Raw genomic sequence first — 22,624 nt, forward strand, 5'->3', positions numbered from 1 at the left:
TGCCTCGCTCTGCTGCAGCTCTTCCCCTGGCTCCAACCTGCGCTGGGCAGGAAACGCTCCCGGTTCCGCAGGGCCCGGGCTTTCCAGAGGGGCTGTTCGGGAGGGAGCAGCTCGGCCATGGGGTGGCACAGGGTCCCAGATGCGGGCAGGGTCCCCAGCAGCGCCCATCCCGCGTCCAGCCCCGTGGGAAGGTGTGCTGGAGATGTGGCTCTGCACCAGCTCCCTCCCAGGCGGCGAGGATGTGAGTCAGGCACGGAGCCGGCCAGGCCGCATCCTGCTGTGGGCTCAGAACAATCCCCATTGTGGGATGGGGACTGGGCTGGGGACAGCAGCTTTCCTGGCCCCGCCAGCATCACCGCTGCAGCCATGCTGCTGCCTGGCACCCAGCCCGTAAGCCTTCATCCCCACCTAAAGCCCTGCTGAACCCCTGGGGCTTTGTGGGTGCTGGCAGCACCCCGGGCTGGTTTGGGGACCCTCTGTGCTCAGCCAAGGCTGGGAAGGGCGAGGAGGGACCCTTTGTGCAGGACATGGGGCCGTGGCTGGCATGGCTGGGGCTGTGCAGGGGCGATCTTCGTCTGGGGAAAACGAGGCTGACTTCATAAAACAGCAGTGTCCTAGAGGCAGGAGGGGTTTTCCACTGCTCTCTTCAGGTTCAGCTTGCTTTATTTTTTCCTTGGTTGCAAAACACCCCTGGTGTAGTTCCAGTTTGAATTCCCCCTGTGCTACTTCAGTGGGAACTGGGAAGGGGAGGAAGTCTCAGTGAGCTGAAACAGGGGAACAGTGGGTTTGAGGGAGGGGGACCCTCTCACTAACTCCTCCCATTCCATTCCAACAGAGGTGGCAGCACAACCCTGGACAAGTTCCCAGGCAGAGTTGGGCTGGGGAGCCAGTACCTCCTGCCCCTGTGTGTTCTTGTACATGCCTGGCATCTCAGCCATGCTGTCCCGCTGGGTCCTTCTCAACCCTGTCCTGCTCGGGCTCTTCAGGAAACCCCCATTGGGATATTTGGGGGTTTGCTTCTCAGTCAAAAGCAAAGCACTCCAGTGGTGGCAGGAGGGAGCAGGATGCTGTCAACCGCCACAGGGATCCCATGATGTGTCCCCTCCATATTCACAGGGCTGGCTGCTGGGGGGTAAAGAAGAGCCCTGGGGTGATGAGGATACAGGCAGGATGAGTGATGTCCCTCCCTGTGGAAGAGGGTCCCCAATGCACAGCCAGGGCCATCCCCCACCCCAGGGTACTCCCCAGCCATGGCCCCTGTGCTTGGTGCCTCTGGGTTTGACTGCCCAGCTGTCCTCCTCATCATCATCCTCTTCCTCCTTGGCACAGCTGCCTCCTCCTGTGATAGCAGCAGCTGCCAGCCCAGGCATTATAGCACCTGTCACCTCCTAATGGGGGGACACAGGCTGGAGGGATCAGCCCCAGAAGAGTGGGTGCCCATGCAGAGCAAGGGGCCACAGCAGGGGCCCCTTTCCCCCCATCCATGAAGAGTCCCCTGGTGTCCTGGGTGCCTCAGCTTCCAGGACCACCAGTGCCATCAAGCCTCACGTGCTGCTGGTGGTGAGGAGGAAAGCAATGGCCCCGTGGGATCACCCCGTGGAGCAGGAGGAGGAATGTGTGCCCGTGGCTGTTGGGATATTGGTGTCCTGGGAGGGGGAGTACTGAGGCTCGGGTGCACAGCGGGGTTTTATTGATGGATGGCTCTGTCCGGGGGGTGGGGAGAGCAGGGGGAGCAGAGGCACATCCATAAACAGCTCGAGTTGTGAATGGAAAGAGACGGATTAGGAGCCAGGTGAAAACATGTCACACGGCGGAAAGAAAAATGAGCAGCTGGGCGAGACCGAATTGGTGTCTGATGAAGGACATGGGGGCCTGGTGGAAAAAGGATCCCGGAGCTGGCGGTGCTGCACGGGGGAGGCTGATGGGGAACAGCTGGAGCTGGACACGCACATCTGGTGGAGCAGGGTGGGGGGAGAGGCAGTGGCTGCTGTAAGCACCGTGCCACCGGCCACCGCGCTCGGCCGCGGGCCAGCCCTCGCATCGGCACGGCAAGAGGGGCTGGTGCTTCACTGGCAGGGTGATCCTGGGAAGGGGCCACAGCCCCGTGGCCCAGTCCTCAGCAGGGATGTACCCGGTAGGGTTTAGGCTCTCCTGTGCCAAGGGGTCCCCAGGTGGAGGAGCCACTGCCTCTTCCTCCATTTGCATACATGTAAATAAGCAATCAACATAATGAGGGCGAATGCAAACCAGGCTTTCGGTTTGCAACCAAGTCCTGTTTTTAACCTGGGAGAAGGGTTTCAGCAGGAAGCTGCCCTGGTACCCGTCAGCACGTCCGGCAATGTGGGTGCTCACCCTTCACCCCAAAGCACCGCTGACCCCCGACCACCACTGGGTCAATGCCTGTTGTGCTCTGCTCCCGTTACCAAAGCAAACAGAAATCCCACATCTTTGTGGAAAGATGGACCACACAACATCACACCCTGCCTCGCAGGAGCCTTTTTGGGCAGCTCTCCCACCCACTGAGCCCCAGGTCCTGCTTCCAGCCAGGGTGTGCACCCCAGGAAAGCCCTCACTGCCTTGGGAGAGAAAGCCCCATGCTTAAACATGAGGGTATATTTAGACAGTGTCAATTTAAGTTTGTACATCAACCTTATAAATATGAAAGCCCATCTCCATGAGATGTTTAAGATACCTCATCACCCCTTGGAAAATATGCAGGAATATTAATTAGCCAGATTTGGGTATTATCTCATAATGAATAAATGAAGAGACTCACTGCCTAAGATGAACCACTGGTGTTTTGTTGGGTTTTGTTACTTTCTTCTAAGAAAAGTGTGTTTCTAAGGTAATTCATTCATTTTAACCCAGGCTGGCACAGGGGCTCAGAAGATGCAGCCATGCCAGGATCAAACAAGGTGGGACACAGCAAACTACATCTTACCTGAAGGGATCCTAAAAGCTGCTGTTTTACACCCCTTGATTTGGCCCCTGCTGGCTGCACTGCCTCTGGAGACAGAGGGACAGGGATAGAGTTGGAATCCTGTCCCAGCTGCAGCTCTGGCCCCAAGATGGAGGTGGAAAATACAGCCCCACTTCTCAAAAAATTGATTTTTTGCTTCTTCCCTTCCTGCCCTCAATCCTTGCCTCCTGCCCTCCTGCTCCGTTCCCCTGGCTGCTTCGCTCCCTCCAGCTGGGCCAGGATGGGAACTTCCCAGTTGCTGTAGAAACCCAGATGAAGGACACACTTCAAACAAAAATGCCAAACAAGAAATGGCTTTGTGTGCGCCCGGATGGCCGCTTTTCCTTGCCAGGATGTGGTGGCTTTGAGGCCCTTCTTTGGGGCACCCTGTGTGGACAGGGAGGGCTGTAGGGACACAGGAGGCTCCCTCACAGCCCTGAAAGTTTGTGTTAAGCAGTGAGCAAAGGCTGGGGGTTACTGGGGACTGCACTTCAAAGGTGTCCATCACCCCATGGGATGCTGCACTGCAGCCACTGGGGTTTTGACATTCCTGCCAGCTCTGGCACCATCTCCCCCTCTGGTCTTACAGCTAAGACACCCCTGGCACCCCAAGGGGCATCACCACCACGATTTGCAAGATTTTGGGGTGATGGAGCAGTTTCCAGCTGGTGAGGAGAGGCTCAGGGTACAGCCGGGCAAAGGACGGGGACACCAGCGCGCGCCTCAAGGCGGAGGAGGTTGGATGGCCTAGGCCGGGCGGCAGAGCCGTGTCCCGTAGGCACGGGGAAGTGGCAGCAGAGCCGTGTCCCGTGGGCACGGGGAAGTGGCAGCAGCGCCGTGTCCCGTGGGCACGGGGAAGTGGCAGCAGAGCCGTGTCCCGTGGGCACGGGGAAGTGGCAGCAGAGCCGTGTCCCGTGGGCACGGGGAAGTGGCAGCAGCGCGGCGGGGTCGGGCCGGAGCAGGCAGCCGGCGCTGGGGCCGTGCCGTGCCGGGCCCCCCCGGCGCGTGGCGGCTGCCGGGCCGGGCGGCGCGTGGGTGCGGGGCGCTGCCGGCTGCCGGAGCTGCCATTGTTTGCCTTCAATCAAGATGTTTCAGGCAGAATCAAAAGCACCAACTGGGGAAATCATCATCACAAAAAATCTTGCGCCTGCAAAATAGGTCAAGTAAGACTCCAAAGAGAGAGAGCGTCTGATCTGCATTGCAAGGAAGAATAGCAACAGCTGTGATCTCCAGTATATATGGATGGGCTGGGGGGGGATAAATATATATATCCATGCATATGTATAACCGCTTACAGCTGTTGGGCCGTATGTTCATTAGGGCCAACTGTTTTGGAGGCAGAGGGATCAGCGCTAATCGGGAAAGGGAGTTTATCATCACATTCAGAGGCAAAAGTGTCAGGAGCAACCGCAGCCCCCCCGCCCCGCAGCCCACACCAGCTGTGCCACGCTGAATGCACCCAATTCAGGGCCCCTCCCAACCCCCCCGGGCTGTGAGAGCTGCAGCTCCTGCCCCAGCTCCAAAAGCAGCCGCCAGCCAGGCCCAGCTCTCTGCCCAGTCCCAGACCCACGCACTGTCCCCAGGTGCAGAGAGGTTGTCACGCCTCTTTCCCCACACCCCAGAGCAGCTCTCCATGCCCACGCCACCAACACAGCCCCTCACAGTAAGGCCCCTTCGCTTATCCCTTCCTGGCTCTGGCCTCACAGGTGCCAGCTATAAAAATGAACCCAAAATACATATAAATCCTCCTGTCTGACATCAGGGAGGGTGATGGAGCCGGGCAGGACAGCTGGCTCAGCCACCCCAAGACGCTGGGCTTTGTCTGCTCAGTTGGGACCCAGCTGTCGCAGGCTGGGGACAGCACAGTGTCCCAGCACACCATGATGCTCTTGGCAGCAGGGGACCCTCAGCACCCCAAGCTCCTGCCAGACAGAGAAGCATTAAAGCACGCAGGCTGTGGCTCCCACTGGTAACACAAATATTGCAAAGCCAGGCAGCAAGGACAACTTCTATTTAAAAACATCTCTCGTCCAGGTGATTTACTTGCAGGGCGTTCCTGCCAGCTCCTAATGCTGCTCAGACTTGGGGCCTCACCCACCTGCCAGCTCCCCTTCCTCTTGGGGCTGCGTTTGGCTGGCCAACTGTGCTGCCCAGAGGGCTGCAGCTCCGAGGCAGGCGGTCATGGAACGCTGCAAGCAGAGAGGATCCTTCCAACCCTTCCTCTTCTGAATGTGATGGGTTTTTTTCCCCTTTTCCCATTAAAAGTGACACAGATACTCATCCCGGTCAGACAGCTAGATAGGAAATGCAGAGGCACCCCCTACCCCATGCTGTTTCCAGCAAGCCTTTGACAGCATCCCCCAACACGGGCACAGCCTGACCACAGCTCTACAAGTTTTGCTTCCAATCGGTGCTGGGAAGGGAAATAAGTGAACAGATTGCAATAAAAAATCCAACAAGCCCAAATTCAGCCAACTGAGCCCGAAGCTGCCATTTCGGCAGAAGCCAATCACGAGGCTTGTTTCCACTTAAACAAAACAAAATAAAATGAAAAAAGCTTCAGCCAGCGCCTGGGTGGGTGCCCGGGTGGGTGGGCTGGAGCACGGCCGTGGCCATCAGTCCAGCTGCCCCGCTCCAAGGTGTCCCAGCAGAGCGTGGCCGGGCTGGGGAATGCCAGCGGAGGCTGAAACATCCGGCTCTGCGGCCACAGCCCACTTCTCTGCTCTGATAAAGGCAGGCGTCTGGGGGTGCGAGGCCATAAACAGGGAAATACTGGTCAAAGAGGAACAAAAATCTCAGTGTTTTTTTCTCCTGCAGGCTGCAGATTATTATTTTCCTTTTTTTTTTCTCCTCCCCATGCCCAATCCGCTCGGCTCCGTGTCCTTTCGGGAGCACTAAATTCATCATGTGGATGTGAAGCGGGGCTTGTGCGGGGAAGGGACCCGCGGCTGGCTCCAACAGACACATGCAAGGTCACACGCAGCCTCGCCATAAATTACCGCGTCCCACCGAAAACAGCAACAGGAGAGGGAAGCGCGGCCGATTCGGGGCCCGGCGGCCGCAGGGGCCGATACATAACGCTGTGACAAGTCAAACAACTCTCAGGGTGTTCACTTGCCAGAGAAATATTTTTCACATCCAATCCATTAAGCAAACAAGATGAAAAAGTATTTCCTACTTTGCTGAAAAAATACCAGGACTGAGTATAAAGCGTGCCTTAAAAAAAAAAAGAGAAAAGAAGTTAAGTGTGACCATCTATAATGTTTTTTTTTTTCCACTGGCTCTGACAGCCTTCCAGGCATCCTGACTGTGCAGGGAGAGACCCGATGCTTTAAGGAGTTCTAACAGTTTCTTGCTTTCTGGCCCATCTGGGTGTTGCAGGAACAGTAATGAGTCAGATTAGCTGGAAAGAAACAGATTTGCTTCCCTCCCTCCTAACCCCCTCCCAACCCCATTTCACTGAACCAAGCCTAAATAGTTTGCTGCTTTTCTTTTTCCTCTTCCCTTTTCCTGCCAGGTCAGTAGAGAATGTGTTTCATGACATGCTTTTTTTAACCTACAACATGATTTGTGAAAAAAGATCCTCCCAGAGTTTCCCTTTCTCTCTGGCTGACTTCTCTGACAGTTTTGGAATACTGAAAATCCAATGGAAAAAGGCTTCTTCAACAGTTTTGGTCAGTTCTAGTACCAGCAACCATTTCTGGTGGGGTGACAGGAGCAATGGAAGAGCAGCCTTGTGACCTGACTGGAAGCTCCTTGGGCAGAGACAATCCAGTCAGAACATGAACCTGCTGAAGAAAAAAGGATGACTCCCAAACACCAGTTGTCTTTCTACTAAATTTTAATTTCTTTCTTTTTTTTTTTTTTTTGACAAAGACATCTAAATTATACACTGAGTAACAACATGACCAGATATTGCAAATATCCCTTTTTGGTGAAATACAAAAAGGGAACATAAAAGAAAGAGCTTGCGTGGACCCAGGGAATGCAACAGCCGCCATCTTTTGCTTGTGGAGAAGAGTGAGCATGTTGGAGTGGGCTGGTCTCATCCCAGTACACTTCATAACAAGAGTCTGGGGGACCAGTTATAGTTTTGACAGAGAGAAGTCATTAATGTGCAAGAAACATCATAGGTAGTGGGGAAAATGGGAGAAGGTTGCAAGAGGCTTTGGCAAGCATTCTCCAAGGGCAAGAGAGACATCCTCCAGCGAAGCTGCAGTGGAGGACACAGCCACAGCTGGGGGAGGACATGAGTCCCACACCCCACTCGTGCTCAGAGCAGGGTTGGACTCGGTTTTCTGACATGCCCTTGGAGAATTTCACTTCTCCAGCACCTCTCCCCTCCAGGGAACGAATGGGGCAGGAGCAGGAGAGGCTTCTTTCATCTGTCACAAAGGTAGAACCAGATTTAACGATGTGAAAGTGAAGCACGGGAAGGGAATTAAGCCCTGTGACAAACATCCCGAGGTCTGCCTGTCACTCGGAGCCTTTAAATCATGGCTGGGTTTCTTCCCACCACAGGGGCTCGGGCTCAGCCCTGAGTCACCACGGCGAGGTGGGGCTGTGTTACACGGGGGATAAGGACAGAGGAACACAGCGGTCCCTCCTGGCTTTAAAAATCCAGGAATGGATGTGATGTGTGGCAGAGCTCCACCCATACCAATACCGGCGGTTCCCCCAGCCTCAGCTCAAAGGAGGGTGAAGCTGCCAGCGCTGGAAGGACGGAGCCCTGCGAGTGTCACTGCCACCAGCCAGGGCGGGGCTGCAGCGCTGGCAGAGGGGCCCGGCTGCTTTGATCGGGGGCAGGCGTTTCTGGCTGGCCCCAGACACTCGTCCGGGTGTTTTTCAGCCAGGGGCTGCCCAGGGCAGAGAGCCCTGCAGAGGCCATAGCAGATGTAGATACATTCAGATAAGGAGCAGCAGGTGAACAGAACCTCAAATTCTTATACGTTTTCACCAGGTTGCACAGAGAAACGTTTACAATACAATGAACATTTACAGCCATCACTGTAGGATGATATACTTAAGACATGGTCATTTTAACCCCCCACCTCCATCCTCCCAGCACAGCTCACTCTATCACCGTCTACCTCTCTGACCACCTGGCACAGGAAAACCAAATTAACTACTGGGTTACAGGTGACATTCTGGCAAGTACAATGCAAGTAACCAATACGTGTGGCTACAAGTAAACATAACAAATGAGCCAGCAAATGTTTCTGGATCCTGAGTTCAATAAGGCAATTTTCCTTCCCAACTGAAGTGATAGGAAAATTACTACATATTTATTTTACACACATTTCCAAGTTTAACCAACATGAGATTTTAAAAAAACCACATTACCCTCCTGGATTCTTTTCAGCCCCAGGAAGCCAACTGTGGCACTGGTGGGGTGTCACAGACTAAGTCTGCCACTGCTAAAAGAGTAGGGAGCAGGAAATCACCAACTCAAGTCCCCTGCAAGTGTGAAAGATCAATGCCTGAGCTCCAAAGGGTGCCCTGCCCTGCCCTGCCTGGGCCAGAGGAGAGATACCCAAGCACTTCCCTCTGCATCTGGTAAGCAATGTGGGCAAATCCAAAGCTTGGGGACTATCTGTCACAAAGCTCTGCCACTCAGCCAGCACAAGCCTGCTCACAGGAAAGGGTTGTAATTCTTTACATTGCTTGCATCAGGCAAATGCATTATTTGCAAGGAAAAGGCGATGCTGGGATGAATTTCTCCTCCTTGGACTGACCCAGGAACATGCCATACTCAAATTTGCAGCATTCCTGATAAGCCTGCGCAGCTGGGGAGTTACCGAGCAAGCTGCATTTAAATGAACATCTCATCTTATGACTCCTTACTCAATCCATGCAAAGCCGGAGCTGTGTCACTTTGTCATTAGCGATTGCTTAACAGCTCACTTGAGCCCCCTCTTCCCCCCCACCCCGCTCCCCAGTCGTCTGGTTTTTAAAGCAAGGCTCTGCTACTCCGGCATGCGTGTCCTGCCTCCCTGCTGGAGACAGATGCACTAGGAGGGTGCTGACTCACGGACACAGGCAGATTAAAGTTGGATTGCTAAAGCAGTTGCTGTCCCAGCTGTCCCTGTGCCCCCAGCCACAGCAAAGACAGCTGAACTACACACGGATCATCCCTGAACTGCTACTGTACGTCCTGATGTATGGGGGGACCTGGAATGAGCCCCAGATGACTTTAATATGCCGAGCTGTAACACACAGACAGCCGGGGGCTGCTTCACGTACAGTGCAGATGTTTGTGCCGTGAGTGGAGATGTCCAGGGGAAGGCAGGAAAAAAGAGCTGGGAGCTGCAGGGGTGTCAGCCGTCTGCCTGGGTCCATGAGTCAACTCGCTGACGCGTGGTAAAGCCACATGCTTTAGTACATGGAGCTTCCCCATCGTGCGCGACCGTCCGTCTCCAGGAGGTGGAAGGGGTAGTGCAGTCCCCAGTCATTCTCTGGCCTTTCGCAGGCAGGCAGCAAACAAAGCTGGCAAGCAGGGCACTGGGATTATTTTACCATCTGTGCATTAGAAACTGGCCCAGGAGTCACCAAGCTCGCTTCATGCAGGACATGGCTACTTTGGCGTGCTAATTGCTGCCGCTCCCTTGTCAGTCTGGGGCTAGATTTGAACTGGGGAGGAGGAGGTGGAAATCACATTCTCTTTCCTATTTCAGCAACTGTGTCCTTTTAAAGGGAAGCCGGCCCGGGGAAGAATGAATGAATGCTTGTTTTACAGAGCACTTCCCATCTGCCGTTCACCAGGATCCTCACCCCCCACCCGGGGAGTCCACAGCCAGCACCAGGCTGGGGGACCTCAGGCATTGGACAGCCAGCCTGCCGTGGGGCAGCCCCCAAGTCCCTGGAAGAGCCAGGCAAGGAATGCTGAGGTGGTGGGGTAGGAGAATACATTTTGCACATTTCAAAGAAGGAAACCTGGGACCTGATATCTCATTCTAGAAAGTAATCATGGACTTAATTGCATTTTCCTGCAGAGTTGCCTTAACATCAAGGGAAAATCAACAGGGATTGTTCAACATCAAGACTAATCTCACATATGGAACTTATTGAACGGAGGAACAACATTTTTGCTGGCTCAAGGTGAAATGCTGGGCTAAATTCTCCTTCAGCTGCGAGAAAAGCCCTAGGCACGCTCATCCTGCATTATTCCAACTGTAAAGAGCTTCAATTATACACATATAACCCTTCTCTCCCTTCTACAGCGGTGTCGCAATGCAACAGTGCCTCGTTATCATCAAACTCCTCTTTTATGGCTATAGGAATATGTGGAAGTCTTCTACCCTTGTTACACAAATGACTCCTTAGCAGCTTTATTTTAAGAAACTACCCACAATTGGTAACACAACTGCATTTTATCTGTCACTGAGGGGAAGCTGTGACTGATGCCAGAGTGTGTCCTCAGCAACCGCGCCTATTAGGGCAGCTCCTATGCATCTAAGCCACTACAGTAACTCACCACTCCCTCTGCTCCACACTGAATCAGTCTTGCTTCTGCTTACAAACTTGCTTGCTAATCACACATTTAATACTACTTATGCATAGGGAGGAAATATGTAATTCCTTTATTGGGATAAAAAAATGATACTAAAGAGCAGGTCAAGTTCCAAATCCAGCAGTAGGTTTAAACCAATGTTGCTCCCTTTTCTCTCTCTCTTTTTTTTTTTTTTCTTTTAACAGCTGTAGCTGTGCACAGATGGAAAAACATTTGGTCAGAAAGCAGCAAATTAGTGTTTTCAGGCTAGAATTCTGCTCCCACCGCTCCTCCATTTCCATGCAGCTCAGAACGCTTTACTTCTTCTTAGTACTGACATTTTTGCACACCCAGTTCATGCCGTCCTTCAGACAGAGAAAGGTAATGTTAGTCAAGCGACAGGAGGAGGAATCCCCCAAGCCCACCCCACCACCATTTTGCAAGCATCATGTTCTGCCTCCTCATTGAATCCCTGCCTGCCCTTCTGTCCCGAAAACCACTGTGGGTTAAAAAAAATAAGTGCTTCCTTGCTTGGTAGATGTTGTCACACAGACGTTATTAAATCTTTCATCTGACCATAAAAAAGTATCATCATCTCATCACATCACTATGTGTAGGTCCTATGAGGAAGGATCATTTTGCAGTCAAGGTATGTCAGTGGCAGATGAAGGCCCTGTTCCAGGTTCGGCTACAGATGATTTGTGTGATCTTGGGCAAGTCATCTTATCTTTGAGACTGGATTTTAGGAGACTGTTTGTTATACAGTCAGCCCCCTGTTAAGAAAACAGCTCTAATACTCTGTTCATCTGCAAGCCCTGAAATCCAGACCCATGAAAGTCACTGCAATAACCAGACCTGGACTCTGCTCCCTGTTCCTCAGGGCCCCCACAGAAAGTGGGCCCTCAGGGATCCCACGGCTTCAGTGAGAAGCTCTGCGGTCATGTTTTAAGAGGCTGATATACTCTTTAAGGTATGTCTGTAAAAATGTGTGGGTGACCTCTCTGGCCAGTGCAAGCAGGACAGCAACACTTGTGCTGTGAATACCCGATTTGTGAGTTTATTGCTGAGATCCCAGAATGGGATATGCCACTGAAAGCCAAAGCAACACATCAGCTGTTCCTGTCACTTATCCGTTAGGAGATGTGCACAATGGAGTGCAAGATGCACAGTCTCCTCATATTTGTGTCCCAGCAAATCCCTTACCTCTACCCTGTCTACGAGGTATCTCTGCAGATAGGGAGGCTGAAGGCAAAAGGCAGGGTTTTGGGGATGGGAGAGAAGCAGCACATCTTTGTGTTTGGAAGTCAGGCAAATATCACCTCAGAGTTCAGAGTGGAGGGATTTCACTGCATTATGTTCAGTGGTCATTTCTGTACAATTACCACAACGACTTTAGTTAGACCCTAAGGAAGGTCAGAGCTTTTGGGCAAATGTCACTGGTAGCCTCATTGTAGCAGGGTTGCTGATTTCCTACTCCCTTGTTCCCAGACTGCCAAAAGGCTGCCGAGGACCTCAGCTTCTCCAAGGACAGGGAGCCCAAGGCAGAGTACAGCAGGCCCTTTGGGTGAGCTGACACTCACTGCTGTGCCTCTGTGTTGTCCCTCACCACAAAGGTGGTGGCCATGTCAGAGGGGAGCTAAAGAGTTAAGAGAGAAGAGAGGGAGTCCTCAGGGCTTAATCAGAAGCAGAGAGGTTCTCACTTGAAAATACCAATTCACCTTGATAACTGCGCTATGTGACACTTCTTATCTGAAGGGGAGCAGCAACTTTTGAAATCAGCCTTTGTTGCTGTGTTAAATAAAGAATAAGTGAGCCCAGTTTGTGCTGGGGTGCACACAAGGCCTACACTAATAACACTTCTAACTCTAACCTTGGGGAGGGTTGGTGTCTCCAGTTTCATTTATTTATCTCCCCAGCAGAGATCAGTGTAAAACAAATTGTCTGAAATCCTCTGAGCAAATGGGAAAAGATGAGTGGTAGATTCATTTTAAGGCCTGGTAGCTTTGTGTCTTCCCCTTTCAATAACACTGATAACCTAGGTGTAAAACATGTAATGCCTTAAGCAATCAATAGGATGGTTTAAAGCTTATCACTTTAGAGAGAGAGGGAGCGAGTGATTCCCAGCAAGAGGAATGCCAGGGCTTAACAATGGGGCTGGAAGGAGAGGTGTCAAGCCTTTGACTTGATTGTGTGCTTTAGAAATCTGCATGATTGCCTGCAAAGAGTAAAAATAAATAAATAACTAAAAATGCTCCCACAATGATTTCAGCTTCCCCTGCCTTGGAAGCAATAATCACATTTGCACACATCATGGCATACAAGGCAAGCAGAGCTCCTCATTCATTTTGAATGTAGGTTTATTTGCTGAACCAGAACAGCTGAGACAGCTTAAAGTAATAAATATCAGCTGACACCCTCTGCTATTCAGCACAGTAATCCCAGAAACAATACATCACTGCAAAACAACAAACACGCATCCTATCTTCTACCTAATCTGACCACAACCTGAATTCACAGTGATTAAAACACTGCCTGCTGCCATTGGGGAGCTCGGCAAGGAGAAAGGCAGACCATTGCAGCACCAGCGCAACGAGGGTCAGAAAGCAGAGTTTATGATGGGATTTACCATTGCTGGGAGCCTGGCTGCATGAAGCATTTAACGAGGGCAAGAGAATGACATAGCAAAATGCAAGAGGAAAGGTGAACTCCAAACACGCTTGAAATACGTAAGTAGGTCACCAAACTTTTAAAGCAGGAATAGATTTTAAAAACTCTCTGCTGGTATGAGTTAATTGACAGGAAAAATCACATTTAATTGTAAATATCCCCTTGCCTGACAGTGATAAAGGGAAAATTAACATGTTCAGCTGTATCAGAAAGGTGTATGTGAGATGCCTTCCTCAGCTACATCTGCAGATTCTGGTGCAACTTTTTTTTTTGAGGGGGGTTGGGAGGGTGTTGCTCTGCAGTGTCCCCAGATGCTTTGGAGAATACCAAATGCAATGGAAAGCAAAAAAACCTAAAAGGTACATTTGCAGTTTTTTACTTATGGTGTGAAGCAGGACAGAGCATTGGTAAGGTAAAGAAATCTAGGGAAGCTGCTACAAACACAAAGAGCTGCTATGGGAAAGGCACATGGGAAGGAGGAAACAGTGCTTGAAAGAGTCAAGTCCTCAAGGAGTCAATTGTTGTCATCCTTTGTCCCTGCACACTCTGTCCCTATATCTGCATGTTTAAAAGACGGTTCTGTGAAGAAAGTATAATCCCTACAGTAACATTTAGATCTTGATAGATGTCCTTGTGCTGCTTTGTTGAGACACAGAGACATTGGCAGGTACTCTGAGGACTGAGGCGGATACAATATTAGTATTCCAGCCTCAAGTCAACCCTGGGAAAACTTAGCCAGGGAAAGATTTCAGATCTTTCAGCTTTGCCTCTCTTAGCTCCTTAACAAGCAGCTAGTAAACTTTACCAAAGCAAAGAGAGAGAACCCCAGGGAAGAGGATAACGCTCCTTGCAGAGAAATGCTGCTCACACAGCCCCGCCTTGCTGCAGTCCCATCTGCTATTGTGCCAAGGGAGTTGTACTCCAACGCCCTTTGGGAAAGTACTGGTAGAGCCTTCCCTGGGAGAAATAAAAAGTCCTGCTTAAGATTAGCCCACTGCTTGCTTATTCTCTGCATTATCAGCTTTGTGGCTATGGGAGTGAAGTAATCTGACTTCAAACACAGCGAACAAGTCCTTTCCACCCCATAAAAACCCTCACGATTTCTGCTCCCCTGCAAGCCTGGGATCAGGCAAGGCCACAAACTTGTGACCCCTAATGTGACCTTAAGGACAGAAAAGCTTAATCCTTTCATGTAATCCTCTGTCTGCCATAACAAATTGGGTCAGGCAAGTGCAAAATTCTCAATCTCTAGCATTTTTGGTATGCGTTATTTTAACTGTTACTTTCTTCTCCCTCTGCACAGCCAGGACTGTGCCTTCATTATCTGTCATTTCCTTGCACCTCCAATGATCATACAGGCTGGCTCTTACAGGCTCCTGCCAGTACATTATCCATTGGGTTTTGCCTGGGTGAAAGCTTATTTTCTTGTCCTCTGAGACCTTGTATCCCTGTAGACTCCCTCCTTACCCTACTTAAAAATCAGAAGACACTGTAATCTGGAAACATGGTTGCTTTTCCTCAACATGCCCAGGCTCTGCCTATCCCAGAGAGCTGCAGTCATCAAAACTGGTTTTAAATATTTACAAAGAGCTCCAGAACCTTGTTAAGATGTGGGAGAACCCCAGCCTTTCCTGGCTAAGACTAAACTAAGCTCTGCAGATACCACACTGGTATGTGGTACCCACCAGGGATGGTCCTGCTCTGAATCTTGCCCTTATGAAAGTGTTGAATTGCAGCATAGACATAACTTAGGTCTTGGGCTTCATTCTCAACTAGGTTGAAACAGCCAGGGAAGAGACAGAGGCTCAGCCCTTCCCACAGTCCTTTGGGCCAGCTGGGCTCTGGCATAAATTGGAGAAGTTTAGTGGCTACTCTCAGTTTCACTGGCTTTTAATGGTCTCCAGAGGGTCATTATGTTTGGGAGACTCTGGACACAATACGCTGCATCATCATTCTGGAGGACAGCTCCTTGGGGCAGCCTGAACTCCCGCTGCCTTGACTGGAGAATCTTGCTTCAGACAACAAACAAGCTGCAGAGCACACATCGGTCCCAAGCCTTGAGTCATATTTAATATCACACCCTAGCCCCTAAATAACACCTCAGCAAGAGAGGAGGCAGGAAAGCAGAGGGGTCCTGTTTACATTCATACCAGCCCTGGCTGGCCAGGGTGGAACGTACACAGCTTTTGCACACCAAGGGCTACAATTTGAGATCTGGTCACAAATACCCCATGAGAGCCTACGTGGCACCAGAGAGAGACTGTGAGGCAATAGTTCCCTTATGCTCCTCTGCTGTCATCAGTAATCACCTCCCTCACTTGCTGAGGTCTCAGTGTAGGCTGGTCAGTACTCCATTCCAGTAGCAGAGCCAGATGGCTGTGGCAAGGAGAAAAGGCTTTCCTGCTTTTTAACTGGGGCTGAGGATAAGATCAGACCCAAGCAGACATTTTGCTTGAAAAAGCCTCGATGGCACCATGAAGTCTGATTAACAAGACAAGTGCTGCCCACAGTTACAGTCAGGAGGTAATGAAGTCTTCAGCTGGCATAACAGGGGCTGCCAGCTGGCATCCAGAGACACTACACGGAATTTCCAGTTAACCCAGTCACCTCTCTTCTGAGCCTGCTCAGGACACTGCTAGGCCCCTTTTCCAGAGTCCCTAATGGTTAATTTAAAAAGAGAAGATGACTATATGGATTCCCCCCTTAATTAACAGTTTTATTAAATAACCCATTTCAAATAATAGTTAAATTCTCTAAATTTATATCATTCTATTAACCATAATCTAATCTCATTAACCTTGAAATCCCCAGTCTTAACTACCCAGTTCTATACACAATGGTTCTAGCTGCTAAACTAATTAAATGACCTTCAAACTATTTCTCCTTCATGTATCAGCATTATTTATCTTTGCTCATTGCTCTTCTTTTAAGCTATCACAAACATCTTCCCATATGAACTCTGCTCCTCCATGTGCTCAGTACAAGATATGCCACCACTCTTCCTTGCAAGATCTGCCAGCAATGTCTCCAATTCTACTCCAGCTAACACAACCTGCGATGGTTGGTGTGCCTTGGCTTTCATTCTGAACACCTGATGCTTCCCCATCTCCATTTATTTTGCTGCCACTCACTGTCATTTCTCAACAAAGTCCTTAAAGCAGTGACCCGAGATTTAACCACATGGAGAGCTCCTGTTCTGAGCCTCTGGTACCTGTGGCCCTGGTGTACCACAATCCTCAAAAACAACTTTCCTAATCTCACTCTTTAAACAAGTTCTTTGATTCTCCTAAAGTTTGACCTCTCCTTAACATCCCAAGACTGAAGACACCATTTTTTCCTAGGCTGATCTGAGTTTAGTTCAAAAGCCACCTCCCCAAACATTTTGTTCCATTTGCAAGGATAGGGAGTGCTTGACATTCTTGCTGTCTGATTTGACAGAGCTGAAGTTACAGGTGAAGAGAAATGTAGGGGCTCTTCTTCTATAAGCTATAGAGAGTTTGCAACTTTCCTAACTTTTCTGCAATAATAATTTATGGAATAAGCTACAGTATTTAGGGCAATGAGACTGACTACAACAAAGTGGGATGTTATTGTAGGGATCTGGCCTGCATCTAAACTAATTTGTCTAGATAAGCACAATGAACAAAATACATAGGCCTGCAATACTTTTATTTAGTTCTGGTCTTCTGTTTCTGGAATGCAGAAGCAGATTTCATTTCCCTGGCAGAGGGTACTGGGCTGAGTATTTTGCACTACTGCATGATTAGGATGTGCTGTGCTTCAGGGAGGAGGCACAGTAAGAAGGTGCTGTCAGTGGAGAAGTGTGCAGCCACTCCAGAGAGCCCACAAATCTGCCTGAGAAGGAAGCACATTTCAAAGCTCAAGAACAGAAAGCGACACTTTGTATCATTTACTTCCACATCCAACACACATCTCTGAATCTCTGAACTTCACCTGTCTCTTTACTGCCCCTTTGCAGCTGGAGAGCTCCCTTGGACTTCCATAAGCTAGAGAAGGGCCTGAAGGGGGTAGGAAGGTGATCTGTGTTTGCCTGAAACCCTGTAAACTGCAGCCTCGTTTTCCTGGTCAGATTTCTTTGGACTGGAAACTTCAGAGCAGAGATGAGAGCTGAAGCCCTTTACAACACTGGCTACAATATAGCTGAATTTGTAGCTTAGGTAACTACAGGCTCTTTAGAGAACACCACCTACTTCATTCAGGTCTGAAAATCAGGTTGAGAATTTTAAATCGGAACTGCTGTACTAGGTCAGACCAATGGCTCATCCAGACCAGCATCCTCTTTCTGGATGCCAGGGGAAAGACCATGTAGGAACAGGGTTTGCCTTTACTCCCAGTTCATGGCCCAAGCTATTCCTCAGTCAAAAGCTGCCTCCAGATCTTACTTGTCAGTCATTGCCTGCACATCCCTTCTTCAGAAATTCATTTAAGTATTTTTCTGATACCATTTTTTTTTCTGATACCTACCTTTGGTCTCCCCAGCATCCTATGCCAATGAGATCCAGAATTTAATTATGCCACTTGCAAAGAAGCACTTATTTTTATTTTTTTTAAACCATTTTCTGATTATTTCATTAGGAACACTCTTCCTCTAGCAATGTAAAAATAGCATAGAGCCTATCTGATATTTTTATACCTTATTTTATAAATCCTGAAGATGTTCCCACTCTGTGTCCTCACTCTTACAAACTGCTAGTCCTAATTTATTATCCCTGTATACAGACACCACTCTGTGCTGCTGATCACTCATGACAGAGGATCCTCAAATCTCTCCTAATTCTAAGCAGATATGTGGACTATATTTTTTTCTGATTAGGGTAGTTAAGAGCCTAGGAGAGGTTACCTAGAGAGGATGTGGAATTTACATGCTTAGAGATACTTATAACTTGACTGGAAAAGACTCTCAGCAACCTCCTCTAGACTCACAGCTGTCCCTGCTTTAAACATGAAGTTGGCCAGAAGATCTTCTGAAGACCCTTCTACCTAATTTTTGGTTGGACTTTATGATTCTACTATTACTACTAAAACCTTTTTATATGTGGCAGAGACAGAAATTGAGGTCATGTTCAAGGTATGGGCTCACAATGATTTTAACCTGCTAGAAAAGATGTTTCTTCTTTGCTTTCTTGTAATTGTCCAGTGTTTGAATTTTCCTCTCTGGCCTTTGATGAGCTCTGTTCCCAAGGATCTGCTTCTGAGTAATGGCAGCTAATTTTGAGTCCATCGTCATATAATTAGGATTGTTGTTTCTCATGTGCATTATTTTGCACTTGTCAACGCTGAATTTCATCTGCCATTTTACTGCCCACTCAGCATGGAGGGCTGCTTCTGTGACTCTTCATACTCAGCTTGAGATCTCACTATCCTGAACTGCTCTGTAGCATCTGCAAATAAGGTTTTACTGAAACTGCAGTGAAGATAAATGTCTTCACCATTCTGTTTCTTTAAATATCAGTGAAGGGAGTACTCAGATTTCGAGCTCTGCAAATACCTCATTAATTCAGGAAAACCTAAGAGTGAAATAAACAAACCTAGGTCCCATTTACATTACAAAGAGCTACTATACTGCAGGAACTGACTACAGCACAGGAGCCCAAGACACAACTATTACAGTTCAGCACAGGGACACAGTGCAGGCCCCTCGGTGTGTTTTTGCTGCCCCACATGCTGACATTAGAAGTGGCTGTTGTTCCATGTGCAACTCTTGCATTTCTCTGGATCAGAAAAATTGATCCGTTTTTCTCCCTGGTGCCTGGGTTTAGTAAAATGCCAAATGACATCAGTAGCAAAGGTAAATCAGATTTCTAGAGTGCACACTCGTACCAGTCAAAGGGTTAATAGTAAAAGACAATTTGTTTTGTGAGAATGATTAACCTGGCAGCAGTCTCTTTAAAAGAAATCAATGTCTTCATCTGGGCCAGCTAAGGGCTCCTGGGTGGGGAGACAATCACTCTCCCTTTTACCAGGGATGAAGAGAGCCCAAGGGCCCCCAGCTCTCCCTTCCCCTTGCACAGGACCCAAGACTCCCAACCCCCACATTTTGCACTGCAAGGCTTTGGCTGTGCTGACCCTCATCGGTGAGGCTGCTCCAGCCCCACCCCGCAGATCAACAATCTCTTACAGATGGCCTGCTGGCACAGCAAGCCTTCTGCAGAGCCTCACCTGTACTCCCTCTCCCGAAAGAGCTGAACAAGACTGGATCTGCCAGACTCTGTCCCGGATTGTGTGCAGGTTCAGTCCCTCGGCAATCTCCGACGCAGGGGCAGCCGTCAGCAAGTCCTGCTTGTTCGCGAATATCAGCACGGGGACTCCGCTAAGCTTCTCCTCATCCAAAAGCTCAGCCAGCTCCTGTACCATTTACAAGGGAGTGGGGTGGGGGGACGATGGTGAGAGGAAAGGGAAGAAAACCTTCAGCCACCAATGCTTGTCTCTAATTAGAAATATATTTAGGGCAAATGCTAGAAGAGTGTGTTCCAGTGAAACCTAGATCTTATTATAAGAGAGCAAAAATGTATACAATCATCTCTGCCCAAGGTTCAAAAGCTATTTCTTCCAATTACAGGTTAGAAAAATCTTCATTTTGGTCTGAAATTAGCAGTTGCCTTAAAGGCTACAACTCTGTGTTTTACCAGCCTCTGATCCCAGGAGACCAAAACTGATGAAACAGCAAAAAACAACATGTAAATTGGCAGTATGAGGAATCTGTCTTGAGTTATTGCCTAACTGACCTGATTTGTACCTGAGCAACCATTGACACTGGCCCTGATATTTTTGCTAATCATGAGTTTCAAGGGGTTGTTCGAAGTCTTAATCACTGCAATTTAAAAAGGAGAGGACTTCCCCACCCCCATCACCCCCCCACCCCAGCCCAAAAATGAAATCTCCCTCCTACAGGAAAGTATTGATACTTTTGAAGGCATTGGTTAGCTGAAGACAAGCCAGATGAGCCTTAATAGCTGAATTTTGGCTCCAGATGCACACATTGGACAGCATCTTAAAAAATAGGTTTGTTCATTCAAAACTGGTTGACTCAAAAAGATTTTTTGAATAGCTCAAATCTAAATCTGCAGTGGATCAATGGTGGTAGAAATACTTCATGCCTAGGTTGTGCAATGGTCTCATGTGAAACCAGCACTCAGTCTCAAGTCACTTCCCTATGGGAACATATGACAAACTCAGCAGAACATGAACCTGTAGGGACTGCTGGCATTGCAGACAGATGAGTATGGGAGATTTTTGTGGCCTCCTTATTTAGCTGGAAAGGTCTCATGGTCTCAGATAACGTTCTAACATCTTTTATCCACTGAATAGAAACTTCTGGATTAAACAAGTGCAGTCAGGGAGATGCTAAACTGCAGTGGAAATACAACTCCATCCCCCCAAGAGCAATGTTTGGTTTGGAAGCCAGGATGAGAGGACGGAGTTATAAACAGAACTGGCTGGGAATTTTTCAACAAAATAGGTCTTTCATCTGACACGGCTGATTTATTGAAACCAAAAGTGTTTGCGGAAATATGAGGAGGGGTTTAGGTTGGCTCCGCCTGACTCAGGCAAGTGATCTAAGCTGCTGCTTCCTTTCCATCTCTTTTGCCCAATGAATATTTAATTACTGATATAAAATGAAATGGCTCCAGCAGGGGAAAGATTCCCTCACCCCTAGAACAACCAACAGTTCTGCTGTTGGGGTGTGTCCATGAGAATTGAGAGGCAAAAGATATTCAAAAATATCTCCTTCAAACCAGGCAGAACAGAAGGCTTTAATCTACATCTCCCATTTCTATGGGGTAAATCTATTGCTAGCTATTTTGGGACACTGTCACTTTCAGTATTTTACACAACGAAGTTTAAAAAGCCTTATTTTTGTTCCAACCAAAAACAAAAAATGTTACAAAACATCAGAACTTTGTAAAACGGAAATCTTCTTTTCTGGCCAGTATTAGTTAGAAAGTTCTTAGCTTTTTTACAATTACATCCAAAAGACAATCAAGTCAATATGATTTCCATTTCAGCTTCGTAAATAAGAAAATAAGATTCCTCAGGGTCTTGGTTTGGCAAGGTTTAAAGGACTTAGAGAAGTTTGTGCTTTCAGTATTAGGCTCCATTTGCTATTATTGTATAACTTTAATGAACAGTGTTCTATTTAAACAGAATTAGGCTACCTATTTTCCTTGTTTCACATCTACCAAAATAATCTGTATTGATGTTGAAAGGCAAGTCTATTGAAATGCAAATTTCCTTCATAAACAACAAAATCTTCTTCCTAACTTTTGTGAGCAAGGGGCACTGAGAAGCACTGAGTTACTTCAAAGGAAGCTGGCTTAAGTAACTTACCTGACCTGTTTCTTCAAACCTCTTCCTATCTGCACTGTCAATGACATAGATCTGAAAAAAGAAATTACAGGAAAAGTTATTCTTCCCAGAAGACACTCTTCCACAGTAGCATGTGCTTAAGTGAGCTGAACCTACTAATTATGCTTTTGGGCAAAAAGATCCTTGCTATTATTTGCAGCAAATGTTGACAAAACTTCATGATGTTCTGAAAGGAGAGGAACCACCTCTTTTAATGCTGGGGGAGTGGACAACCATGTGGGTAGAATCAGAAAGGAGCTGGCAGCATTACTGGGGATGCTGTCACCTTCACCACAGCATGTATTATCTGAAGAGAACAGGAGACTGCTGGTATTGTTTCAAACTTATTGTTACAAGCTGAAGCTGAGCATAGGAGGGCAAAACCTGGGGAGCCAGACATGGCCTTTCACCCTAGCAAAGTGTACAAACACTGGCCTGGTGTGACTGTGCCGTGCTGCCCTCTAGCATCACCTCCTCAATAAGCCACCAAGGCGCACGATGCCACTCAGGGGACACATGAATGTGTTGGGGACATTGAGTTTGCCTCCATCAGGCAATCCTACTGCAGCCTCTAGGAGAGGGTGGTTAGGTATGAGGGCTGGAGCCTGCGAGATTCCATCTTCAGCTGCCATCTAAAAAAACGGAACCTCAGTACAACATGCAGGCAAGAATAGGCTGGTATCCCTTTTTCATTGCTTGATATGTGAAGGTTTCTGAAGAAGGATTCTGGGATAGCAGACAGGGACAGACTGGTGACAAACACTGAGCATTTTGCTTCCAGTTGCTGCCATTCCCCATCAGTAGTGATTGAAGCTGCTAGCATGTCATCTGCATGCTCTTTGGTGGCTTACAGGGAGCAAGTGTCAGCCTGGTTTTCAGGGAATAGATGAGCACAGCATCCTGCCATCAAGATAAATGGCATCCTTGCAGGCAGTCTCAGCATAAGATTCCATGCTTCCAGGATAATTTTGATCAAATAGTAGGAGGAGGGAAGATCTCTAGCAGCAATATCTATTAAACTATAGGCACTCTCTTAATGAGCAGCATTTGAGTTGTTTGAAATGGGACCAAACACGCAGCACGAAAATCTGTATGCGAGGCCTGAGGAGGTAACCCAGCAACCTCGCAGGCTCTCTGCAGAT

At 48.6% G+C, this 22,624-nt stretch overlaps 1 protein-coding gene across 1 annotated transcript in view; it reads right to left on the reverse strand.

Annotated features, from left to right (window-relative positions):
• Positions 1-6,782: 6,782 nt before the first annotated feature.
• ARL3 (ADP ribosylation factor like GTPase 3) overlaps positions 6,783-22,624 on the reverse strand; it is a 30,470-nt gene continuing 14,628 nt past the window's right edge. Inside the window, exons 4-6 of the mRNA XM_039709010.1 lie at positions 21,465-21,515; positions 19,296-19,481; positions 6,783-10,813 (exon numbers count right to left, since the gene is read on the reverse strand). Of these exons, the coding sequence (XP_039564944.1) occupies positions 10,766-10,813; positions 19,296-19,481; positions 21,465-21,515 (285 nt within the window). The 3' untranslated portion in view covers positions 6,783-10,765. The remainder of the gene's footprint in view (positions 10,814-19,295; positions 19,482-21,464; positions 21,516-22,624) is intronic.

The sequence above is a fragment of the Passer montanus genome, unplaced genomic scaffold (genome assembly GCF_014805655.1).
Source record: "Passer montanus isolate IOZ18808 unplaced genomic scaffold, ASM1480565v1 scaffold21, whole genome shotgun sequence".
Lineage (NCBI taxonomy): Eukaryota > Metazoa > Chordata > Aves > Passeriformes > Passeridae > Passer > Passer montanus.